At 28.9% G+C, this 23,522-nt stretch overlaps 1 protein-coding gene across 2 annotated transcripts in view; it reads left to right on the plus strand.

Annotated features, from left to right (window-relative positions):
• Rip11 (Rab11 interacting protein) overlaps positions 1-23,522 on the plus strand; it is a 149,430-nt gene that overhangs the window by 121,094 nt on the left and 4,814 nt on the right. For both annotated transcript variants that reach the window (XM_075362408.1, XM_075362410.1), the window contains 2 exons: positions 7,254-7,530; positions 19,959-20,110. In XM_075362408.1, the coding sequence (XP_075218523.1) occupies positions 7,254-7,530; positions 19,959-20,110 (429 nt within the window). The remainder of the gene's footprint in view (positions 1-7,253; positions 7,531-19,958; positions 20,111-23,522) is intronic.

Raw genomic sequence — 23,522 nt, forward strand, 5'->3', positions numbered from 1 at the left:
GACTTCCACCTTCTTCTTTTTTCCTGTTTAGCCTCCAGTAACTACCGTTTAGATAATTCTTAATGAATATGTATGAGTGTAAATGAAGTGTAGTCTTGTACATTCTCAGTTCGACCATTCCTGAGATGTGTGGTTAATTGAAACCCAACCGCCAAAGAAAACCGGTATCCACGATCTAGTATTCAAATCCGTGTAAAAATAACTGGCTTTACTAGGACTTGAACGCTGTAACTCTCGACTTCCAAATCAGCTGATTTGGGAAGACGCGTTAACCACTAGACCAACCTGGTGGGTTTGGTGACTTCCACTGCAACAGTTGATCTTCACCTGCTGCATCATACCTATACATCCAAGATTCAGCACCAGTTGTAATGGTCTTAAGGAAATTAGGGTCAGTGTTAGCACCCCTCAACATGACCTGTATAACATCAAAACAAATCTTTTCAAACAAAAGCAGCTTTGGAATTAATTTTGTGCCTGCCTATACTGTGGGTGGCCAAACCTGTTAAAATTCTGCATACAGAACCATCATTAATCCGAATATCATTTTCCATTTCTTGGATGGTCAGGCAGAATTTTGCACTGTAAAATTTGCATGTTGCAACATCAACATGTTAAAGCAGTCTGCTTCACATGTGTGAAGCAGACATTTGGATGTCTGCTTCTGACAGTCAACTACATGCTGATCACTCTCGGCTGAAGTTCAACCATTTTAAAAACAGTAATCCTTTTAAGGGGGTTTCCATGTAATTTGCTTAACCCTGTTAGCCTTTTCCTGAAAGCCTGCTCAACCTGAAGAATTGTTTCAGTTTGGGTATCACCAAGCTTTTGACAGAACTTGATGTAATATAATAGCCTTGTTCAACATGTTCCGTCATTAACTACAAGATAAGAATGTAACAAGTACCTGTTACACTAACAATTGCTGCTGGTCGATAACTAATGTGAGATTACAAAAAAACATAAATGCACACTAGGTGCCAGTGCTGCACTCCATCAAATTTTACCACTAGAATTCAAATAGTTGAATGAAAAAAATGTGATAAGATACTTTTTAAACAGTCTTTGTACATTATTATAACACAGAATAAAGTTTAATTTAGTAAAAGGAATTAAAGTTATCATTGGTAGTACAGTAGTAGGAAAATAATAAAAATGACTAATGGGTCATTTAAATTGGTTTCTTGTACTAAATTGTCTTGTCAGCAACCTATTGATAAACTAGAAAAATTCCATTTCACATCCCTGTGCGATGTAGTAGAAAATGGAGAATGCTGCATAAAGTGATTTTTTTTTTTTGTTTTAAAAACATTTTCAATAAGATAATCGGAAGTTGAGATTAACATTTTTACAACTGGTTGTGAAAAAATTAAAATATCAATTTAAAACTGACAAATCTATCTCTACAATATTTGAAAAAATAGAAATAATTAAAAGGATATCTATAAGTTTAATTAAAATCCATGGGAGATAATTTTCAAAATTAACTTTCCTATATACTTTCTTTTCTCATATGTTCCGGGTTGCTGAGAAGTAACATATACCCCCTCTAACTTTTTTTTTATAATTGAGATAACTGAATATGATTTGCAGCATTCTTCCTTGTACTGAGGGGCTACTTCAATGAACATATATTTCACTCTTTTTGATCTTTGTGTGGCAGAAAGATGGGAGGTAACTCAATAATTTCAAATAGGACCATTGGTCATTTGATATCATTTTAAAGAGTTTGATGAGATGAGAAAAATGAAATAATTAAAACTAAATTCTGATCGCCCAGTTCAAAATGGCAGCCAATAATGTGTTTGTTTCAGATAGCTAAAACTATTGTTGTATGCTCCCATTAATTTTTTTTTTTTTTATTTGAGGTATTCCAAATCTCTCTTGAAATCTTTTTTATATATTTTTATGTATATATATATATATATATTTATTAATTATACAAAGTGTAATGAAAATAAATGTAAATTAAACAAAGAAATAGGTATTATAAAACAAATTGCCATATATAATGGTTATGATAATTCTTTAGTTGATAATGTATATAATAAACAAATGTCAGAAATTAAAAATAATACACATTTAATAACATTAAACAGCACACAAAAAGTTGATAATGTATATTTAAAATAGTTGAACATATTACAAAGGTTTATAATAATATGTAATAAATTTAAACTAGCGTACCAGACAAGTAACCACATAATAAAACACCTAATAAGTAATAAACATAATGATTCATCTGATTTATATAATTTGAGTGGTATTTATAAAATTGTATGTGATGGTTGTGACCATATTTATATAGGAAAGACCACTAGATCCTTTAAGGCTAGGATTCTTGGAACATTTTAGAAATTATAAAAAAGTTAAACTGAGTTTCTCTAATGCTCTGATCATTTGATTAAAATAAACATACAATATCTGATTAGGATAAATTAAAAATATTGGAAATTAAAAAATATAATATGAATACAAATAGTAAGAGATTAGATATTTTAAAAAGATACTTTATATATAAACATAAAAATAAATTTAATATGATCAACCTTCAGTCAGAATATGAGGATGACAGTATTTTGAAAGCTGCAGTAGATGGTACCACCATCTATTTTGATAGTGATGTATAATTTAATATATTTCACTCATATAGTAAAGTATGTACAGTTAAATGGACAACATGCATAATTGCTTTACTTAAAATTATTTTTATTTGATTTTATCTCTTGATGTCATATTTTTACTACTTAATTTTTAATGTTAATTTTTCTTATTTTTAAATACTGTTTTAATTTTTAATTTAACTGAATAGAAGTTTAAAATAAAAAAATAAAAATATTAAAGTTTTTAAATTAAATAAATGAATGCATGATATGTTATTATATTTTACGAAGTTTGTTATGTAATTTGAGATGAATATATAATGCAGCTGATGATGTGAGTAAATTGTGAAAGCGCTCCTGCATATATAGTGGAATAAGGTAAGTCATCTTACTTTATTTATTCTGTACTTTGGTTGATTTAATAAAATAAATATATTTGTGTATAGTACAGAGGAGTATAATTCTTAAAAGAATTGATTTAAAAAAAAATATATTTATTTATTTACTTTTATGAAATTTTTAGCTTTACTTTGTCCTGTGTGTTATGTACTACATTTCTATTAAAATATTGAAGTATGACTATTTCTATTCTAGTTACTGGGTTTAGGTTTGCATTTTTGTCTTTACTGATTATTTAGTTCTGAACATTGTCTGACTGCTTTTCATGTACTATGACACAAACTCTTTTTAATTAAAACTTAAAAATTTTCTGTTGTAGGATTTTTTTATTTTATTATTAAAATGTCCTTTACATTTATGTCCTTTACTTTATGTCCTTGACATTTAAAAACTTCTATTTTTATTTTTTAAATACTGATAAACTGTTCAATTATTTTGATTTATTTTGGCTCATATTATTCTGCAGTTTACACAATTTCGTTATTTTTTTAAGGGTGTATTTTTGCATTAAGCTATGAACTGTTTTTATAGTAGTATTAGTTTTAATTTGTTCTTTGAAAAATAATTTTGTTGGTAGTACTATAATTCATATTTAAGAACTTGTGAATTTTCTGCTTTTTTTTTACATATGTTTCCTTTTAAAACTAATTGCTTTTTATATAGTTTATGCACGCTGGGAATTTTCTTCTTTCTTAATGTATGTATCACTTTGAAATTGAATGTATTGCTTTGTAGATTTTTTTTAATAATTTGCATGTATGTATGTGTATATATATATATATATATATATATATATCTTGGTTTTAACCCAAGAGTTAGTGCATGTTTGTAACAAATATATGGCTTATTTTGGGACTATTTTCTTGTATGATTATTGTTATTTTAATACTAACAATATCAAGAGTTTATATCTTACAAACTTAAATACTTTTTAACATATCTATGAAGTCAGTTTCTTGAATTATTATTCTTTTTATTATGTGCCATTATGCACTGTATATGTTACAAGGTCTTTAGATACACATGGTTGCTTACTTTGTAAATGACTGGTGAAAAGTATATGGACATTGTGATGTGAGTGATTTGTATGAATGGTATACCAACATTTCCATTTGTTTTTTTATTCTACGGTATTTTTTTTTAATTTGTATTATATTTATGTTTTTAAGCTCACTTTTCAGATCTTTCTGGCCTTAGATGCAAAGGATTTTAACATTTTGAAAGCCAGATGACCTTCCTTACGCCAGCTTTCCAAAGCAGGTTGTTGGTGTACTTAGTACAAAGTTGAGTCTCAAAGAGGAGATATTTTGAATGCAGTTGAAAGGACGATTTTACTCAAAAAAAATATACACCTTCTAGGACTACACTAATGATATAATTATTTTTTAGTGTTTCCAAGTTACTTAAATATATTCAACAGACTTCTAAATACCCTAATTGTAAATCAGTCTTTACTCTTTGTTCAAGGACAAGTTTTGGAAACAAGTTCCTATCATCAGGTTTAAATATACAAAGGTTGTCTGAAACGTTTGGAGCCTCAACATGAAGATGACAGAATTTTCAACAAAAGTTAGGCAATGTTTTCGCACATGTGTTGAAAGGTACTCACTAGAATTTCAGCCATTTCTGACACTCAGTTGTTGTTTGATAATTGTTTGAGTTAGTCATTGTGAGTGTTTTTGTGAAAATGGAAAAAATAGAATATTGTGCTCTGATTAAAGGCAATGCTGATTTGAAAGGCAATACACCTACACAAATTTAAACCAAGTTGAACGCTATTTACGGGGACTCTGTCCCATCATTTGCCATCATGAAAAGATGGGTAGCTGAATTTAAACATGGTCATACCAGCTTGATTGATGATGAGCGTTTGGGACGACCAAAAACTACAACCACCACCGATATCATCAAAAAAGTTCACCAAGTGGTACTGGACGACCGATGAATTAAGGTTAGAGAGATAACAGAGGCTATGGACATATCAAAAGAATGTGTTTGTCGTATATTAACTGAAGAATTGGATACGCATAAGCTATCCGCATGTTGGGTGTCGCAGTTGAATTTGGACCAAAAACCCATTTGAATGAACATTTTCAAGGCCCTGCTGTAGCAGTTTAAGCAAAACAAGTCAGATTTTTTGCATTTATTCATAACTGTAGATGAACTGTAGATCCGCCACTACACTTCTGAGGGGAAAAAAACACTCAAAATAGTGGACTCCAAAGGGTGAACCTGTTCCAAAAAGGTAAAGACGATTCCATCGGCCAGGAAGATGATGGCGACTGTTTTGGGATAGTACCAGAATTTTGTTTATTGATTATCTTCAAAAAGGTAAAACAATAATGAAATAGTATTACACATCATTACTTGACAAGATGAAGGCAGAAATTTCAATAAAAAAACGACCACATTTGTCGTATATTAACTGAAGAATTGGATACGCATAAGCTATCCGCATGTTGGGTGTCGCAGTTGAATTTGGACCAAAAACCCATTTGAATGAACATTTTCAAGGCCCTGCTGTAGCAGTTTAAGCAAAACAAGTCAGATTTTTTGCATTTATTCATAACTGTAGATGAACTGTAGATCCGCCACTACACTTCTGAGGGGAAAAAACACTCAAAATAGTGGACTCCAAAGGGTGAACCTGTTCCAAAAAAGTAAAGACGATTCCATCGGCCAGGAAGATGATGGCAACTGTTTTGGGATAGTACCAGAATTTTGTTTATTGATTATCTTCAAAAAGGTAAAACAATAATGAAATAGTATTACACATCATTACTTGACAAGATGAAGGCAGAAATTTCAATAAAAAAACGACCACATTTGAAGAAGAAAGTGCTTTTCCATCAAGACAATGCGCCTGCTCACACTCTGACGATCACCATGGCTAAAATTCACAAATTGCAATTTGAACTGGTTGACTACTCACCGTATTCATCAGATGTGCCCTCAAACAACTTTTTCTTTTTTACTAACCCTAAAGTTTGGCTTGGAGGAAGAGATTTTCATCTGACAAGGAGGTTATCGCATATATGAATGCCTATTTTACGAAGAAAGATGCCAGATACTATTTGGAAGGGTTAAAGAGGTTAGAGCATCGCTGGAAAAACTGTATTGACTTGAAAGGTGACTTTGTTGAAAGTAAAACTATATTTGACAGAAAAAATACATCTTTCTATGTTAAACTCAAAACTTTTCAGACAACCCTCATATATATTAGATTTAAATAAGTCAATGAAAACAGTTTTAAATAAAAATAAATAATCGCTCTACAACATGCATTACTACAAAGCATTGATGGCAGTACATTAGAGTTATTGTAGTGTCATTGTTTGCAAGTTTTATATCAGTTCAGCAGTTTAATAAGGCTGCCAGACAGAACTCGGTTGATATAAGACCATACAGTGTTTGCCATTATAATTCTCCATTTAATGTGATCTAACATCAACCTAAACAGTTATATGTATTGTAAGTGATTATATTTTTATTTATTAGTGGCCTGTTTTATGAAATTATTAAATATTACATTAGCATTTACACCTGATAATGAGAATTACTCCCTAAAATGTGTCATTACACAGAGTATAAATTTGCAACATTGATTAAAAATGTAGATACTTGTAAGAGTTTTTTTGCAAAGATCATATCAAACAGAAAACAGAATTATTGGAAGGTGATGTTACTTGTGATAATTGAGAATTTTTTAAATGTAAATTTTAACTTTTAAATTGACATGTCACATGTATAGATCTTTACTCATTAATGAAGTTTATCAAAAAGATATTTTATGAGTTAAAAACTAAAGCTTGTAAATTTTTGTGAAATAACCTGTTGGTTGTGGACAACCTGAACATAAAATATCAATCTTTCAAAAATGGTACAGCTGAAATTATCAAAAATTACTACTCTTAAAAATAACTAGTACTTTTTCCAATAAATTTTACTGAGAAAGTAAGGATTGAAGAACTTTTTTTATTGCATTTTCATTGACCCTAATAAACTGTCTGTGTATCAGGGTATCAAGCATGATGACATACAGGTTGCATTCAGGTTTATTTTCATTGAAATTGTCTATTTTCTCTCTCCTGAAATTAGTAATTGTGGTCTTATTTTTGCAGATAAGGAAATATTTCGTTATCTGCAAAAATAATTCTTTGTTTTTGTTTCTTGCACTGTACTAATTTTATTTGCAGGTGAGATTTCAAAAGTTGATTTTTGTGTGGAGATCTGTTTATTCTCATTTTTCAGCTAGATGAATTATCTCATAAAGGCTCTGGCTGTTCATTAGAGATCACACCACATGCTACTACAGCATCGACCGCTTCATCTGTGACAGCTGGAACTACACCTGTTAGTGGCTCTCTAGAGAACCTTGCAGGGGGTGAGGTATTACGTAGATCTAGTATTACATCACTCCCTACATCTACACCTACACCTCCAACAAAACCACCTCGTATTGCACTTGTTCAACCAGAAAAGAAAGTTGATGAATGGGAACAAAAATTATATGGCAAACATGGCAAAGGTAAGCATTCTTTTATATTTTTGTATGTATTAATTATAATTACATTTTGTTTTATAATCTTTGCAATTTTAAAAATTTTAACTAGTAAAAATTGCAGAATTTGTTAATAAAAAGGATTGAACTTTCTCGCTGATGTTATTGCAACATATTTGTTTATTTTAACATTCTAGTTAAGAAATCTTAACTAGAATGTTAATATTTAGAAAGCTTATGATTTAGAACTTGTTTGTACATAACTGATTCTAATATAAATTATCACTATACGTATTTCTTCAGCAGGTCAGTCTGGAACATCCAGAAATGCTTCTTATTCTTGATCTCTTCATTATGTTATGAAAAATGTTAATTTTGAAACAAGATATTTTATGAAACAAAAATAAATTTGTGCAGAACCATTATTTGCATCGCAATATTGAAGTGGAAAGGGGAAGAGAAATTTAATCACAGTGTTTATTCTTTTAACATTGACAGCTACAGATAGCAGCATGCAAATACTAATTAATATGTGTATTGTTGCCCACAAAAAGGTAACTGCAACCAGTGGAACAAGTTTATTAAACATAGCTTCTCCCTTTGATATTTTATTCTTATCCTAAACTCACCATCTTCATGATGGTGTTCTTTGAGATTTTTCAGGATTGTTGAATCACCAGTTTGTAAGATAGCAATTTACCATCTGGCTCAGGAGATTTTTTGTTCTATCTTGATCGATTGGAGAACTATCTTTGACATCACTGGTTTTAGTTTAATTTTTGTCACACCAGAATTATCATTTTCCATGTATTTGTCATTACTGCTCTAAGTTTCATTAAAATCGTTTCATCCTAGTTCTAATCTAGAAATTTCTTTTGTTTCTCATTATTATTCTATCTCCTTATTACATCACTGTAAAACTTTACAAAATATTAAAAATATCAGGAGAAGACTACAGTTACACAGAGTGAACAGTTTAAAACCAGCTAACTGAGGCAGAAGGCTCACCCAGATAGCCGCAGTAATAATTTTTTTATTAAATTAAAGAAAAAATCTAAACTTTTAACATTTACTGGTTAATGTTTGCATATGTTGGAACCGAGTGCTCTACTCACTGATGCCTTTTTTCTGCTCTAGTAATCATGTTAACAGACAACTGATAAAAATATTACAGTCAATCGATCTGAAGCATGTTTAATATTTACCTAAGTTCTTCCAAAGTGTGGAGATTTGTTTCGTAAATGTTAACCCTACATTACCCTGTTCATAAAAGTAACCTACTTATAAAAATCATAAGTAAACAAATCTGTGAAATGTAGAAGCTACAGACCTTTGCTGACTGTTTGTTCTGTATAAGTCATGTGGATATAGCCTAATGAAGTACAAAACTTGTAACATATTGTTCAATCTTGCTGAAAGAAGTAGTAATTACATTTACCATCAGTCACTTGTAAATAGAATGCTTTGAACATTGTTTGGTATGCTTCTGTATTGACAAACCAAAAAATATTGACCTCCACAATATGGTTACCGAACACAGCACTCCATCCACCGATTTTCTCATCGTGAAGTAGTTTCTCAAACAGTAGGTGAGTATTATTTATGAACTTTGCCAGTCAGTGAACCATGCATCAGTCAAAATACAGCATCGTATTTAATTTGCTATTAACAATTTTATACATTACATTACCAATTAAGACATTTTGGTTTGTCTGCTCTTTAAGTTACATAGATGTTGCATGATAATGTCTTAAATTTAAAAAATATGGAATCTTACTACATGATGTCTGCTGTACACCACTTTGTTGTGATAATTTTTGTATAGATTTTTTTTTGGACTTGTGGAAGTTCTTTATCAAATATAGGCTACTTCCACTGTAGCTTTAACGGAAAGTAACCTATTTCATTTTGTATTTTTAACTGACCTTGTTACACATCATTTTTAACCAAATCTTATATACTCCTGTTTGCTGAGATACTGATATTAGGAAACTTCTCAGCAAATATTTCACTTATTTTCTTAAATGATGCTGAAGCCATATATGCTGTAAATATAGCAGTCATTTCATGCAGAGAATAAGACATTTTGGAAAAACATCACTACAAGACAAAATGAACTTTACTGAAGTGTAAACAGTGTGACAAAAATAGAAAAGCTTATAAATAGATACACGTGATAGCAGTGTTAATACCAATAATAACATTTTACTTGCAATACAGCCAGCAATCATAAATGACAATTTGGTGACAGTTTTAAGTTCCTGTCACTGTCTTCTATTAATTTTTCTCTACAAAAGATGAAAAATAAGTTATATTTATATTTAAGTGTGTAAATAGTTGTAGAAAGGAAAAATATATGTTAAAATAGTTATTATGACGGATATTGTAGTTTAATTATTTATTTGGTAACTAAAACATCTAATAATGAAGGTAAATAGTTGTTAGCTAAGGTTTTGCACATCTCATACTTACAGACAGCTTTTTCTATAAACTGAGTTACTTATAAAATTATACTAATATAACAGTCAAATACTCCAGCAACTTAAACAATTAATAAAAGCTCTTCTTTGTAGCAGATATATGTATATGTACTATGTAAGATTAAATATTGATGACACAGAAGTTAGTTTCCACTGATACAATATAAAGTAAAATGATCAAGAAAAAGTTATTAACTCTGGAAGCAGCAACTGTGAATTTTTCAGCAGATATGGTGCATTTCAAAATGCATAAGCCAAAACATTGACTCTTTTTTACTTCAATATCTCCATTTCTGTTAGAAAAAATCATATCAGTAGAAGTCATGGCATATTCTTTGTTATTTTTAGTCTTGATTAAGCATACTTATATCAGTATATCTGTATCTATGCCTGTAATGATTTTTTTTTGAAAATATTAATAAAACAGTTGATAATAAAAACTTCCCTCAAATGTAATTGTTTATTTTTTACATTCTATAACTTTTTTCTGTATTCATAAAAAAACATGTAACAACTCTTAAATGAAAGTGGCATTGTATTTTTATTATATGGTTAATAACAGTGAAACTGTTATAATAATAATAATACAAATTCTCTGAAAATCAGTGAAGATGACAGTAACTCAAATTTCAGATTGGATATTACTTTAAATGAATTTTAGATTATTTATCAAATAACAATAAAAATTGGCATTCTTACAGTAGTAATAAATATACAAAAAAGAATACTTGTTCATAAACAAAGCAATCCTAGTAGGAAATAAAAGCAACTTTTATTCGATTTTTGCACAAGGCATGTCCTACTAACATAGTACCACAGAAATCTTCTGTTATAAATTATTTTGTATATCCTCAAATAAAGATTTGAGTAGGTAATAAAATTCTATGTAATTAATGAAAAAAAATTTATGTAAGTAATGAATAAAATATTTCCTCTAAAGTAAATATCTCACTTTATAATATTTCCTGTTTATAAATTTTCAGTTTGATTCTAAAAGCAAAGTTTTGTTTTTGCATATTTTAATTTCTTTATATTTTTATTTTTTCAATTATCACAGACATGATATCACATCTACATTGTTATTATTAAATAACAATTCAAGAAATTAGGTCTGACATATAATATTAAATTAGTTTAGTGTACAATACTTCTAACTTACATCTAAATCCAAAATAACTAAAGTAATTAAAAAGATCTTCTGCATAACTCAACAAATAAGCATGCCAGTACTGAGCTTTACTGCTGTTGCTTCTAGGACTAATAAAATTACTTTTGATAAATGACTCTTATCTCAATCTTCATAAACTGTAGTGAATTTGTTATAAATATCCTTCTTCCATTTTCAATAAATTTCATACAACTTGGAATCAGTTTGCAGGTAAATGGTAATTAATATTTACTTTCACTAATGACATGAATTCAGTTGGTAATTCAGCTTTTCAGTTCATTTAGATCTATTAATTGTAAACACAAAACCACTGAATTAATTCGTAATATAGAACAACATCAAATGGCTTTAAATCAATTACACGAGTACAGTAGCCAATTGGTTATACTGCTAATTAAAATTTTTCATTTAAGAAACATCAGATATCTATTTCAAATTAAGATTGGGCTCTGACTTTCTGTTATGTAAATATAATTATTATTTTTTAGTTGACTCTTCATACTATATTCTTCATTCCTTTCTGTTATATCTGCTAATCTTTCTAATCTCAGAATATTTACTACACCGAACATCACCAGTCTGTTTCATATATTACATTCTTTAGCTCCCTGTCTGCTTTATCAAACTAACTAAACCTGAATATCTTAATTCCAAGCTTTGCCACAAATTTCTGTACTCCTCTACTCATTTTAGGATCTAATCATTTTGAATTTTATCAATCTTACTAATTTTTAATATCCTTATGTAATGTCACATTTCAAAGGCCTTTGTATTTTCCTTCCTGTTTTTCCTATTGGTAGGGTTTTATTACCATAAAGCGTTAGACTATAAACACTATGTTTTCAAGAATTTCTAATCCATAGATCTATGTTTGGTACTAGCAGATTTCTTTTTTGCTTAAAAACTTTACATGCTTGTGCCAATCTGGTTTTTATGTCAGCATAAGAAATTAATTTAATAATCAAATTTCTTTGTTTTTTTTTAATTCTAGCAACATTATTTCTTGTTCAATTTCTATATAGACTGCTTAGGTAGCAGTTTAAAAAAATGTATTTAATGGTAATATTAAATAACTGTTAATGCAATTTGTAACTTCCGTCACAAGTAAACTGACCTTATGCTGCAATACTTCATTATCATGATTATTTATATATTACCATTAAAGTGCAATTATGACATATCCTATGTAAAAGCTAAGTGCCAATTTTATATTCGCTTTATTTTGTACTGTACATGACTCCCCAGATTTTGGTGCATCTGCTATGCTTTCTAGCATTTCGTTTCTGTTTACATCTGTAACCAAGTAGGTGAATGTTCATTTATGAACATAGAAACTTGGTACTACATTTATTATAAACATTAAAGTCCTTTTATCTTGTTTTCATCACAATTGAAGCATATGATCTTGTTCAGTTCTAAGCTTATACAAAGTCATGTAATATTAACAGATGAAAGTTTTACTATTCAGAATACATGCATAAAATACAGAAGCTTGCAGCAAATAAAGTAATTTTTGTTCATTGTAGACTGCATTACTGTTTTTTCCCTTCATATATGAGAAATTTACTTGGCTAAACACCTTTTGGATTGTTCAGTATAGTATACATTTGTTGATAGTTTAAATTTTCTAAATTTTACAGTAATCACCAAATTTTTTAGTTGATTTGGTGGACCTCTGATTTATGCTGTGTGCATACTCAGTAATACAGAATATTTTTTTCTGATATACTGCTTACTAGAACTAATTATTTACACTGTTTAATAAATCTATGATGAAATTAAGTTATATTATTAATGCTTGCAATATGTTGTTGTAAAAAATTAATTGTTCTTTAATAACTGTTATTTTTTATTAAAAAAATGTTATATTAATGTATGAAATGTTAAGTGTCAGACTAAACACTGATGAGAGATATACTGTGTTGAATTTTTATTTTTTCATAAAATACAAGAATCCATACATTAATTTTGGTAGCTGATTAAAATCATACAAGAACAGGGTTATTGGTTCAGTTCATATTGAGTAACATTGCACAATACATGTTTGTTGATGTACTGAAATTCAGATACAACTTTACTTCTGTGTTTTTCTTTCAATCAGTAAGTAACACGTGTATGATGAAATATAAAATTTTATTTTAGTTGCTACATTTTATTGATGTCAGTAAGATAATTAATTATTTAGAAGGTAGTAGCAGAGGAAAAATGGAAACCTTGAAATGCCAGTTGAGTGTGTTGTCATTATTTACATCTGTAGAGGAAAGGACACCATCTCCACCTCCACTACTTCTTTCTGCTAACATAACAGAGGAAGTTGCCCACCAGTCCAAGACACCCTCTCCCTCTTACTCTAGCAAGGATTTTGCAGAAGGCAAGAATTTTTAATTCGACACGTAATTTGCAATTTTTCCAAAATTTTGAAATTTACTTTTTCTTTCTTTCTTTTTTGGGAATTAGGATAGAATACTTTGTAGAAAAGTAATTTATAGTACTTTCTGTTACTGTAACATTTGATATTTTGCTGTATATATAGTTTTGCTTTTTATTTTTTTACTATTATACATAACTTCAAAATGTTTCTTGAACTATATCGTTTTATTAGGTATCTGAATATTACTTCTTTTAATTGTACCTCCTGCTGAATACTGTTCTGTCTGCTACTGAGGTTTGAAATCATTTTTAGGAGACACGTTTTAAACTTTACTTCCTATTGCAGTTGATGTCCCAGGCATTTTTGATCTCTTGTTTTTAAACAAATTTCACTCAATAAAATTGACATTCAGAACCAGCTTATCACCAGTATAATTCATATACCACTGAATCAGGAGATTAAGAGGAATAATTGATATAGTCTGAAATGCTTTAAAATTTTTGCATTACTATTGCAGAACTGTAAACAACCAGCATATCTGAACATCGTTGAAGTAGTAAAACTATTGACTCCTTTTTTCCTATATTTTTCTTGTAACTCATTCCCGAGATGAGTTACAACTTTTTTGTTCATATTTTATTCATCGGTTGCCTTGGGGATTTCATTTATAATCTGCAGGAAAGGATATGAGGTTACTTTTTGGATTTGCTAAGTCTAATGTCAATTTATTTGGTCTATCAGATTCTTTATGAGTATACATAATGATTAAGTGGATAATTGAGTAATTTATAATATACAAATATCATCAGATCATTAAAAATCATCTCTTTATTAAATCTTCTGATAAAAGTTTGTGGCTTCCAGTCATAAGCATTCTGAACATGGTCAGATCACTTTATTAATTTGAATAGATTGATGTGTTTGAAAACATGTAATTTGCTTTAGATTGTGACAGTACAAACAGGACAGTTGAAAGATTAAGTACAACATATGCCTTAAATAAGTTTTTAGTTGACGGGTTCAACTTTCTTTTTTATTAATTTATTAGGAAACTGCTGATAATGTGAGTTAGCTAGTTGTAAATTAATTAAGTTATGCAGAAAAACAGCAGATGTAGGATTTATAATAAAGCATTTTATGAATAATCAAATTTGTTTTGGTCAAATTGTTATTCAGAAAAACTAAGCTGAAGTTGTTTAAAGCAGCTGCTAAAGGGCAGTGTTAAAATGTGGTAACAAAACACATAGGCTGACTGTGGATGAGATTACTTTAGTAACTCAATTTGAAAAATGTATATTTGTGAATTCTAAGACCTGAGGGAAGACGATGAATACAGGTGCAGGTATGGTGGAGTTATGTAAAGAATTCAAGAGGTTGGATATAATCAGTGTCATTGGCACTAATAGTAGAAGATGACCTAGAATGTCCTGAGGTAATAGAGAATAGAATGTTGAGAAGCATTGTGTTTTCTAGTATGGTCCAAAGAAGAGGGAGGTCGGTAGACTAAGTTTGAGATGTTGGACAAGGTTGTTAAGAATGCTAGGAACTTTAGATAAAAGATTGGATGGACTGCTGTAGATAGATAAAGTGGTTGTAGAGTTTAATAAGAGCTGAAAGTATATTTAGTTGATGAACCAACCACCTTACAATGTTGGATTAATATAATTACATTATGATAATGATTCAGTTCACAGTTAAAGATTTGAATTACAGAATCAATCCAGAAAGAAGCATATTTTCTCTTGTTGAAATATATATATGTGGTAGATACAAAATTCTCTCCTGTAATGCTGTTGTAACATAGTGTCTGACAGTGATTTCTGAATTTAAACACAAATTATGCTGCAAATTATGCTCGTGTATATATATATATATATATACACGAGTATATATTTAAGTTCTGTTAAATAAATACCAATTTTAAAAAGATTAATTTCAGTAAAGTAATATATATTCTGCTATGATCTGACTCGAATCATGAATTTGTGAACAGACCACTGCTGTTTAGATGAAAATTCTGTTTGGTTGAGTTTTCCTTGTATATGAAATGTTGATAACCACATTTAAATTACACATCTGTACTTATATCTATAATTGAGTAAATTCTATAACCTATTTTTGACATTTTTTGAAGCTTTTGTATATACACTTTTTATTTTATCTGCTATATTATATAGTGTGTTTTTCTGATTGATTTTAATTTTTAATTGAAGCATATTTATTTAGAACACTGTAATTTGAACTTCAGTTGTGCACGTATGTGTAATTATAAGTGTACATATATATGTAATGTGGTAGTCCTAAATCACACATGTGATCACACCCATACACAAAAGAATTTTATTTTCACAGTAGGAAAAATTATGTGTGGAAATTATTCTTTGCTTGAAAATAGTAAATTATTTTTCTTAATTTGGCACGAATTACATCATTTGTACAGATAGATGTAATTCTGTAAGGCTGTGAAATATAAAAAAACTTTTATTTTTAGAACATTTTTTGTTTTTAAATGTTACAGTATAGCATTTTACACTAAATACTTGTGAACACTAGAATTTAAAAAATGTATCTATTTCCTAGTAGCTGTGTTTTGATTAATCAAACATAAATTTGATGTATCAATTTCATAGAAAAACTTGCAGTTAGGTGATGTCAAATGTCATTAATCCTTTTATGGTTGACTGTTCGAGTTATTAATCTTTTAAATCAGATACTTGTTTTAAAAAGTATCCATACTTTTATAAAATTAATTCTTAATATGTTTGTAACTGCATTGACATTTTCTTTATATATTAAGTAAATTTTGTATATGAATATAATGTACATTAAATATATTTTATGTTTGTATATTAAATATATAAATATTACTAGATGCCATGATGCAAATATACTTGCACTTGCAGCTGTAGAAGAAAACAGTGGTACTGCCTAAAAAAAAGATGAAGCTAAGTGAAAAAAGTTAATTTTAAAATTAAAAGAATGCAGCACATGTCAAATAAGCTATGTTGTAACACATCATGTAATAAGCAGCATGCAACCAAATTAGTACGTTATAAGATATTCTTTCATCAGTGTAGCCCTACAGCTACAAGGTACTGTTGTACCATGTTTAAAAAAAGATACATATCACTCATCCTATGATATCAGACATAATTACACTAGAACATTAAAATAGCATTTAGAAAACCAGCTAAATCTAAAAACCAAACATTATATGATGCTGTACAATCATTGTAAGTAAATATAATGATAAGTAATTGCTGGTTATTTTCACATCTACTATTCATAGGTTTGGTTGTTCATTATCACCAGCTGTTATACAAAAATAAGATAAAAGCAATTTAAATTATGTTAACTGTTTTTTTTTTTTTTTTTAATTTAGAATCATTACAGCAATATTTAAGTAATTAATGACTCATTATTATTAGTCAGGTTTTTATTTTGTTTAAATTTCGATATCAAATCATTTGATTTTGTAGTTATCAAAGTTATAGAACATTGTTGAGTACTGAAATGACAGCTGACAGAAAAAACTATTAGGAATAATTAGAAATGCAGAAGGATAAGAATAAAAATGATACATCAAAGATACTTGATGAACATAGTTAACCTAATAGTATCATAAATTTATTAATTGAGGTTTTGTTTTGCTAGACTGATATGTTATTAAGTTTCTGATATAAATAAATGTATATACAGGATGAAGTTTATGGTTTAGAAGTATATAGATCTAATGAAGTGGAAAATGATGTGAACTAAGCAAAAATTACAATATTTTTTGCACACCAGACAGTGTTAAACCTGATTCCTGTTTGGTTTTACATTTACTGTAGGCCTAAAGTAAAAATTGATAATTAAACATTAACGTTATTGTTAGAACATTATTAATAGTTCTTTGTAAATAAAAATAAAGAAAAAAAATTAGTTAGATTTTAATTTTGTAGTTTGTAAAACTTACAGAGCTGCATGTAAAAAATAAATCAGTAGATTTTTATTTAATAATAAACACTTTGTCAACACCGCTTGAATTTGTTTTTATTTTTAGTTGTTTTTTAACACATTATTCATGTAAGTGACTTTAATAAATAAGATATAGTATGTATTAATTATACTTTATTAGAATGATGTAGGGTGCAGTTCTCAAAATTTAATATGTATTTAAATATCTTATCTAAAACATAATATTTTTTGTTTTACTGTATTTTTAAAAATAACCTTTTAACCTTAAAATGATCAAATCTTTGTTCATCTATTAACAGAGCTTACTTCTTATAGCAAAGTTCAGGAACATATACTCTCCAAGTGATGAAGTGTTACTGTATATTAAACTTGTTTCAGTGATAAAACATAGCTTTCAGGGTGCAATGTTTCATTGGAGAAGTTACTTTATATATATATATATATAATTATAACCACTCTTACTTTACTCCATTTTAATGGTTTTTTTGTCATATCTTTTAAATCTTTAATGATTACATACTTTAAGAGTGTTTGCAAATATGTTTAAAAAAACTATTATAGTGCTTTTAAAAAAAAAATTCATAAAATTAGCTAGGATGCTGAGGAGTATGTATGTAAATTTGCTGTTTTTACACATATTATTTTGTTGCGAGCAGAAGAAGATTCAATTAATATTTATGAAGTCATTTATATCATACTGAACAGGTCAGCTGCAGAATGAGTTTGTAATGTATTTGTAATACAAGGAAAATCTTATCCTTAAAGATTTGCATCTTCAGAACCACTTGATGGAAAAAAAAATAAGTTTTATATCACATTAAATTTGTTCTTTTTTGTATTATCATTAACAATTTTAATTTATTTGAAAACTTGCAGAAATTATGGTAAGTTACATCTAAAAAATGCTTTGTTTTTCACCCATCTTCCCAGTAGTGAAATTTCAATAATTTTTATCTCTTCATTAATAGACTACATTAAAATTTTAACGAATAATATCCTTAAGAAACGAAGTTTTATCTGTTGTTTAAACCTGTTATTAATTTATTATGAATGAGCAAGGAAAATAAAACAATCTGTACTATTCTATACAGTTGTTTTGCTGTGAAATACTCTAAAGAGTTTGTACACTTTTTTAACAGATGGCCAAGATTTCCAGTAGTTTTAATAGAAAGTTTTCCTTTTTTCACATTCCATTTACTATCCAGGTACTAGAATTATGTGACTATGTATGTACTGTAACAATACTGATAAAATTCATGATTTGGTCCTTTTTTAACTGAAAATCAAGATAGCAGTTAATTTTTATGGCATAATAGGCTTTTTATTGCATTTTCATATGACTGTCAAATGTTAAAATCCCCATAATTTTTAATGATTATATTAGTTGAACTTGATAATATCCCATGAGATAGAAAAGCTGTTGTAGTAATGTCACTAGGGTTTTTTTTTACTAGAAGCTTAATTTTTTTAGTTTTAAGGTTAGGATTGGTGATTAATAACAACAGTGCACCTTACCCTTGATTTTTTTGTAATCTACTGTAATAAATCCCATTGTTTATCCTGTTTTTAAATGCCACTTATTTATTAATCATGGCATTAGCTGTTGGAATTTTATACTTGTCACATGCTTTACATTTTTCAGGATACTACTTAGACATTCTACGTGTTATGAAACAGTCAGGTAATAAGAGATAGTTTTTCTTTTTTTAACAGGATCTAGAAATTATTTTATTGAGTGAGATTACTTAAATTATTTTGTTTCAAATGACTGTCTTATTGTCCTTTAATCTATTTATAAATATGTTACATTACATTAAATTACTGAAGTATTTCAGAATTTTTTCCTTTTTATCTTCGTCAAATATGCAGATTCATCATAGCCTGCTTGTTGTATATTTGAGATGTGGTATCATTAATTTCTCATACCAGTATCAAATGCATGTATACTTATCATCTGTATTTTCCTCTTTGTTTATGAACATCAGAAAAAGTCATTAAAAATAGTTATAAAATTTCATCAGTTCTATACCAACTTTTGTTATTTTACTTTTTCTTGAGTCTGCTAAATCTTATTACATATTCATGTATAGTCTATTCATGTATGCCTTGGGGTCTGATCTCTTATTTTCTTTGCAAGTACATGGAGCATAACCCAATGCATAAAATTTTAAATAATAATTAATCCATGATTGAATTTGCATACACAAAATAACGGTACATACATTTTTTTTTTAAAGAAAATGCATAAACTGTTTTCCTAATTTAAATGGTCGCCAATGAATTAAAACTATTTGTTTATTGTGCTATTATAATAATTGTAATGATTACACTCATGTATAACAAACAAAATTTCATATATGTATAGTAAAACAAAATTAGTTTAGTCTGATAAAAAAAATTGTTTAGAACAATACATACATTTATTTATCTTATTTCATTATATATTACCAGTTTCATTTTTGTTGCTTTTTTTCAGATACTAAGCCAACCTATTCTCCATCAACTTTAAATAGAAATTCAATTGAAAGAATTTTAATGAATGGTGAGACAGAAAAAAATTTGTATAATTCCAGTAACACTAGGATTACTCCTGATGTTCTTAAAAAATTTGAAGGAAAATCAAGAGAGGTATTAAAGAATATTTTGATTAATTTTGTCATGTTCTGTGTTTCTTTATTATCAATTTTAAAAAATTACATAAATGAGAGATTTCTTTTTTTTTATTTTAGTTTACATAAAAGAAAAATGTTGACATTTGTTCAACTGTTCTATTCTCAATTCAAATATAAATTTTTGCTGTATTGTGGATGAGAATAATAACAAAAAAATGTTAATTAAAATTATGAAAATAAAAGAAACTCCAGATGTTTAAATTTGGTACAAATTGCCTTATGAAAAGTTTATTGTACCTTAAAAATGATCTAATAGAAGAAATAATAAAAGAATTTTTTTTAAATAATTTAATTGATAAAGGATCTGCCTTATACTTCTCTATTTTTCTTATTAAAACCTCTTGATTCCATTTTTAATGTTCAATATTGTCAAGTAACATCACACAATAAAATCTTCTACTCTTTGTTTTTCTAGATTTCCTATTGTCCATGTTTTCCTATCATATTGTTATCCTACGTTTCATATTATTAGATTTCTTTTCTGCAACAAAAGATCTCCTAATCTATATATTTATTTATTGTAAGAGATAGCAGGTTTCCTCTAAAAGGTTTTACCCGTAAGTCATTCTGCGCTTCCAAAAACTTTACACAGTCTCTCCACCTATCTCTAACGATTGCCAGAACTTTCTCGACTAGATCAGGAAAAAGCATATATTCCAGATTACTAACTCCCAAAGATTTGAAATCATTTCCTCTCAAGATTCTCATATTCAACTTCAGTCTAAGGAGACTGTTAACAAACCCTATATTGAATATCAGCTCGAGTAGAACCACATTAGGTAGATGCCTCTGGAGTGTTCAATGTTCATTTATTAAAAATATGACTTTTTTGAATGAGCATCTACCTAATCAGATGAGGGAATTTTGAAAGCAGTCTATTTCGACAGATTAGTGCCTTTTCCAGATTTAGTTTGGAGATGCTAACACCAGTGTGCTTTCTGCACACTTAAAACAAACTTAAAAAATGCAGGTCCACTTAAAAACTGCAGTTCTAGAGTTGCAGTAGAATTTATGAGACTAGCTCAGGTCCTGCAAATTTAATCCTTGCGGCCTCAAGCCTATTTTGTAAGTACTAGTTAAAAGCCAAGCACATTTTTCAGAAAAAGTAGATGTTTAGTAGAAATGCCACAGAAATAACAATATACACGATAAAATTATGAAAAAAATTGTAATTACTCAGTAAACTATGTAGATTGTGGTGCTGCAATCCAAAATGGTGTTACACCCTTGATTAATTATTTAAAAAATAAAATTCAACTTTTTTTCATTTAAAAAAAAAAATACTGAATTTGTTCTTTATTTGAAAAAATCCTTGCTATTTATATCTAATCTATCTCTGTTTCTAAAAACTAAAATTATTTGTGAACAAAATTAAAAAAATTTCACTTAAAAATTCATATTATTTACAGAGTTATTGAAATTTTTGTGTTACCATTTTTTTGTAACATTTATGCTTTGAAATTTCAAAATAACTTTAAAATGGTGCGCTGAAAACATTTTACCAAACCAAGGGGTTGCCTGTGATGAAGCTGTAACTCTTAAGAGTAGGTTTTCTAATTATCCCCATATTCAGTATGCAAGCTATAATAAAACCTTTCATTTCAGAAATGGTAATATTTTTCCATTTTCAGTATGGTTCAGACATCTCTATTTGCATTTAAATATTGATTGGCTGATCTATTGGTTTCTTTCACCATCAGTTCAAATAAATTAAGTGTAAATAATAAATAAAAATAAATTATAGTTGTGGAACCTGGATTAGGCATATCTTTTGGGCTGGGGAGTTCCAAAAATTGATGTGGAAGAGGGACATTATCTTCCGGTTCAATGATGTTTCTGTATGCCTCATCTTCTTCTGAATCCCCATCACTATCACTTATGATTAATTCATCATCTTCTTCGGCCCCGCTGTCACTAGATAATTCGAAACCGCTATCAGTATCATCTACAAAAAAGTTATTAATTTCTGCATTAGTAAGACGTCTACTAGGCCCGGACATTGTAGAAAAAAAAACACCGAACTAACGAATAAATCTGAATATTTTACGGATCACGGTAACTAAAACTACAACTAACACTATAATTGAAACTCTAATTTCATAAAACAATATTATAATACCTATAAAAAAATCTCTTATAAACCCACGGAGTAACCAAAACATAACCGTGAATGCACGGAACAAACTTCTGTTTACATCAGAGATTATCGGAATTTTGAAATGGATTATTCTGTAAAATATGTATCGTAAAATGAAAACAACCTACACTATCAATATCTACAAATTGTAAGCTTTAAGAAAAGATACTATATGAGCGATCTAGCAGTAACGTAAATAAATATATGAACATAAAAACTACATACCGATATATCGTACGGGTGAGACTTTTAGCACAAGCACTCATGTACGATATATCGTTACCTTGAGGCTCTAAGGGTTAAGCTTCTCTCTTTGTGAATATAACAGCTCTCTCATTTTATTCTATGTCTTGGAGCCCTGACAATGAGTGCAGTTACATCATCTTGATAGAGAGAGAGAGACTAAGAAAAGCCAGATAGTATCCCATATAAGTTTAGAATTAAAACAATATAAACTAAATGCTCCTAGCCTACCTTGTTGTCGCTATATGTGAAAATTTATTTGCTACTGTAATTTCACTATACCAGTTTGCATTGTGATAGATCTCAGCTGGAAAACTCTAATAATCTGCTGAACCATTAACTAGTGAAAACCCCAGGTGTAAAATTTTTTTTATTCCTTCCTGTTCCTAATGTCAACAGTAAATGGGTGAAAGCATGAGTCTTGTGTGTTTTTACCAATCTTCATTTCAAGAATAGTCTCATTCAGCATATGACCATTGCTCATGATGGCACATTGCCCAGCAGTATTCCTTCTCTGATATCGATTGCTGACAACTTTATAAGCTGTAAATCTAGCCTCAGCAATTATGGAGAGGCAACAACCTCTAGTTCACTGTAGGAGTACTCATCGAGGATTCAGAGATACAAAGATACACCAGCCTTTAGAGAGTCCAGAGTTCATTTTTCACAGTTGGTTACTAAGCCTTTTTCCACCACACCAAAGCACCATACAAGGTCTTTGGCTTCACCACTGACTTATACTCAGCCCCAGATTGAGTATTGGAGTTAGTCCCTTGTTCCATACTAACATTAATCTACAATTTGTAATCAACCATCTGGCTTTCCTAATGATTTTATCAAAACGGGGATTCTGTGTGATTGTCCAATCCAGGATAAGTTAAATATATTTAATTACTTGTCTTCTGAGAGTTGATCCCTAAGCCCTCTTTCATATAAAGAATGGATAATATTTAAATGTTATTGAGTACCTCTGATCCTATAAAGAAGA

The sequence above is a fragment of the Lycorma delicatula genome, chromosome 4, assembly GCF_047948215.1.
Source record: "Lycorma delicatula isolate Av1 chromosome 4, ASM4794821v1, whole genome shotgun sequence".
Lineage (NCBI taxonomy): Eukaryota > Metazoa > Arthropoda > Insecta > Hemiptera > Fulgoridae > Lycorma > Lycorma delicatula.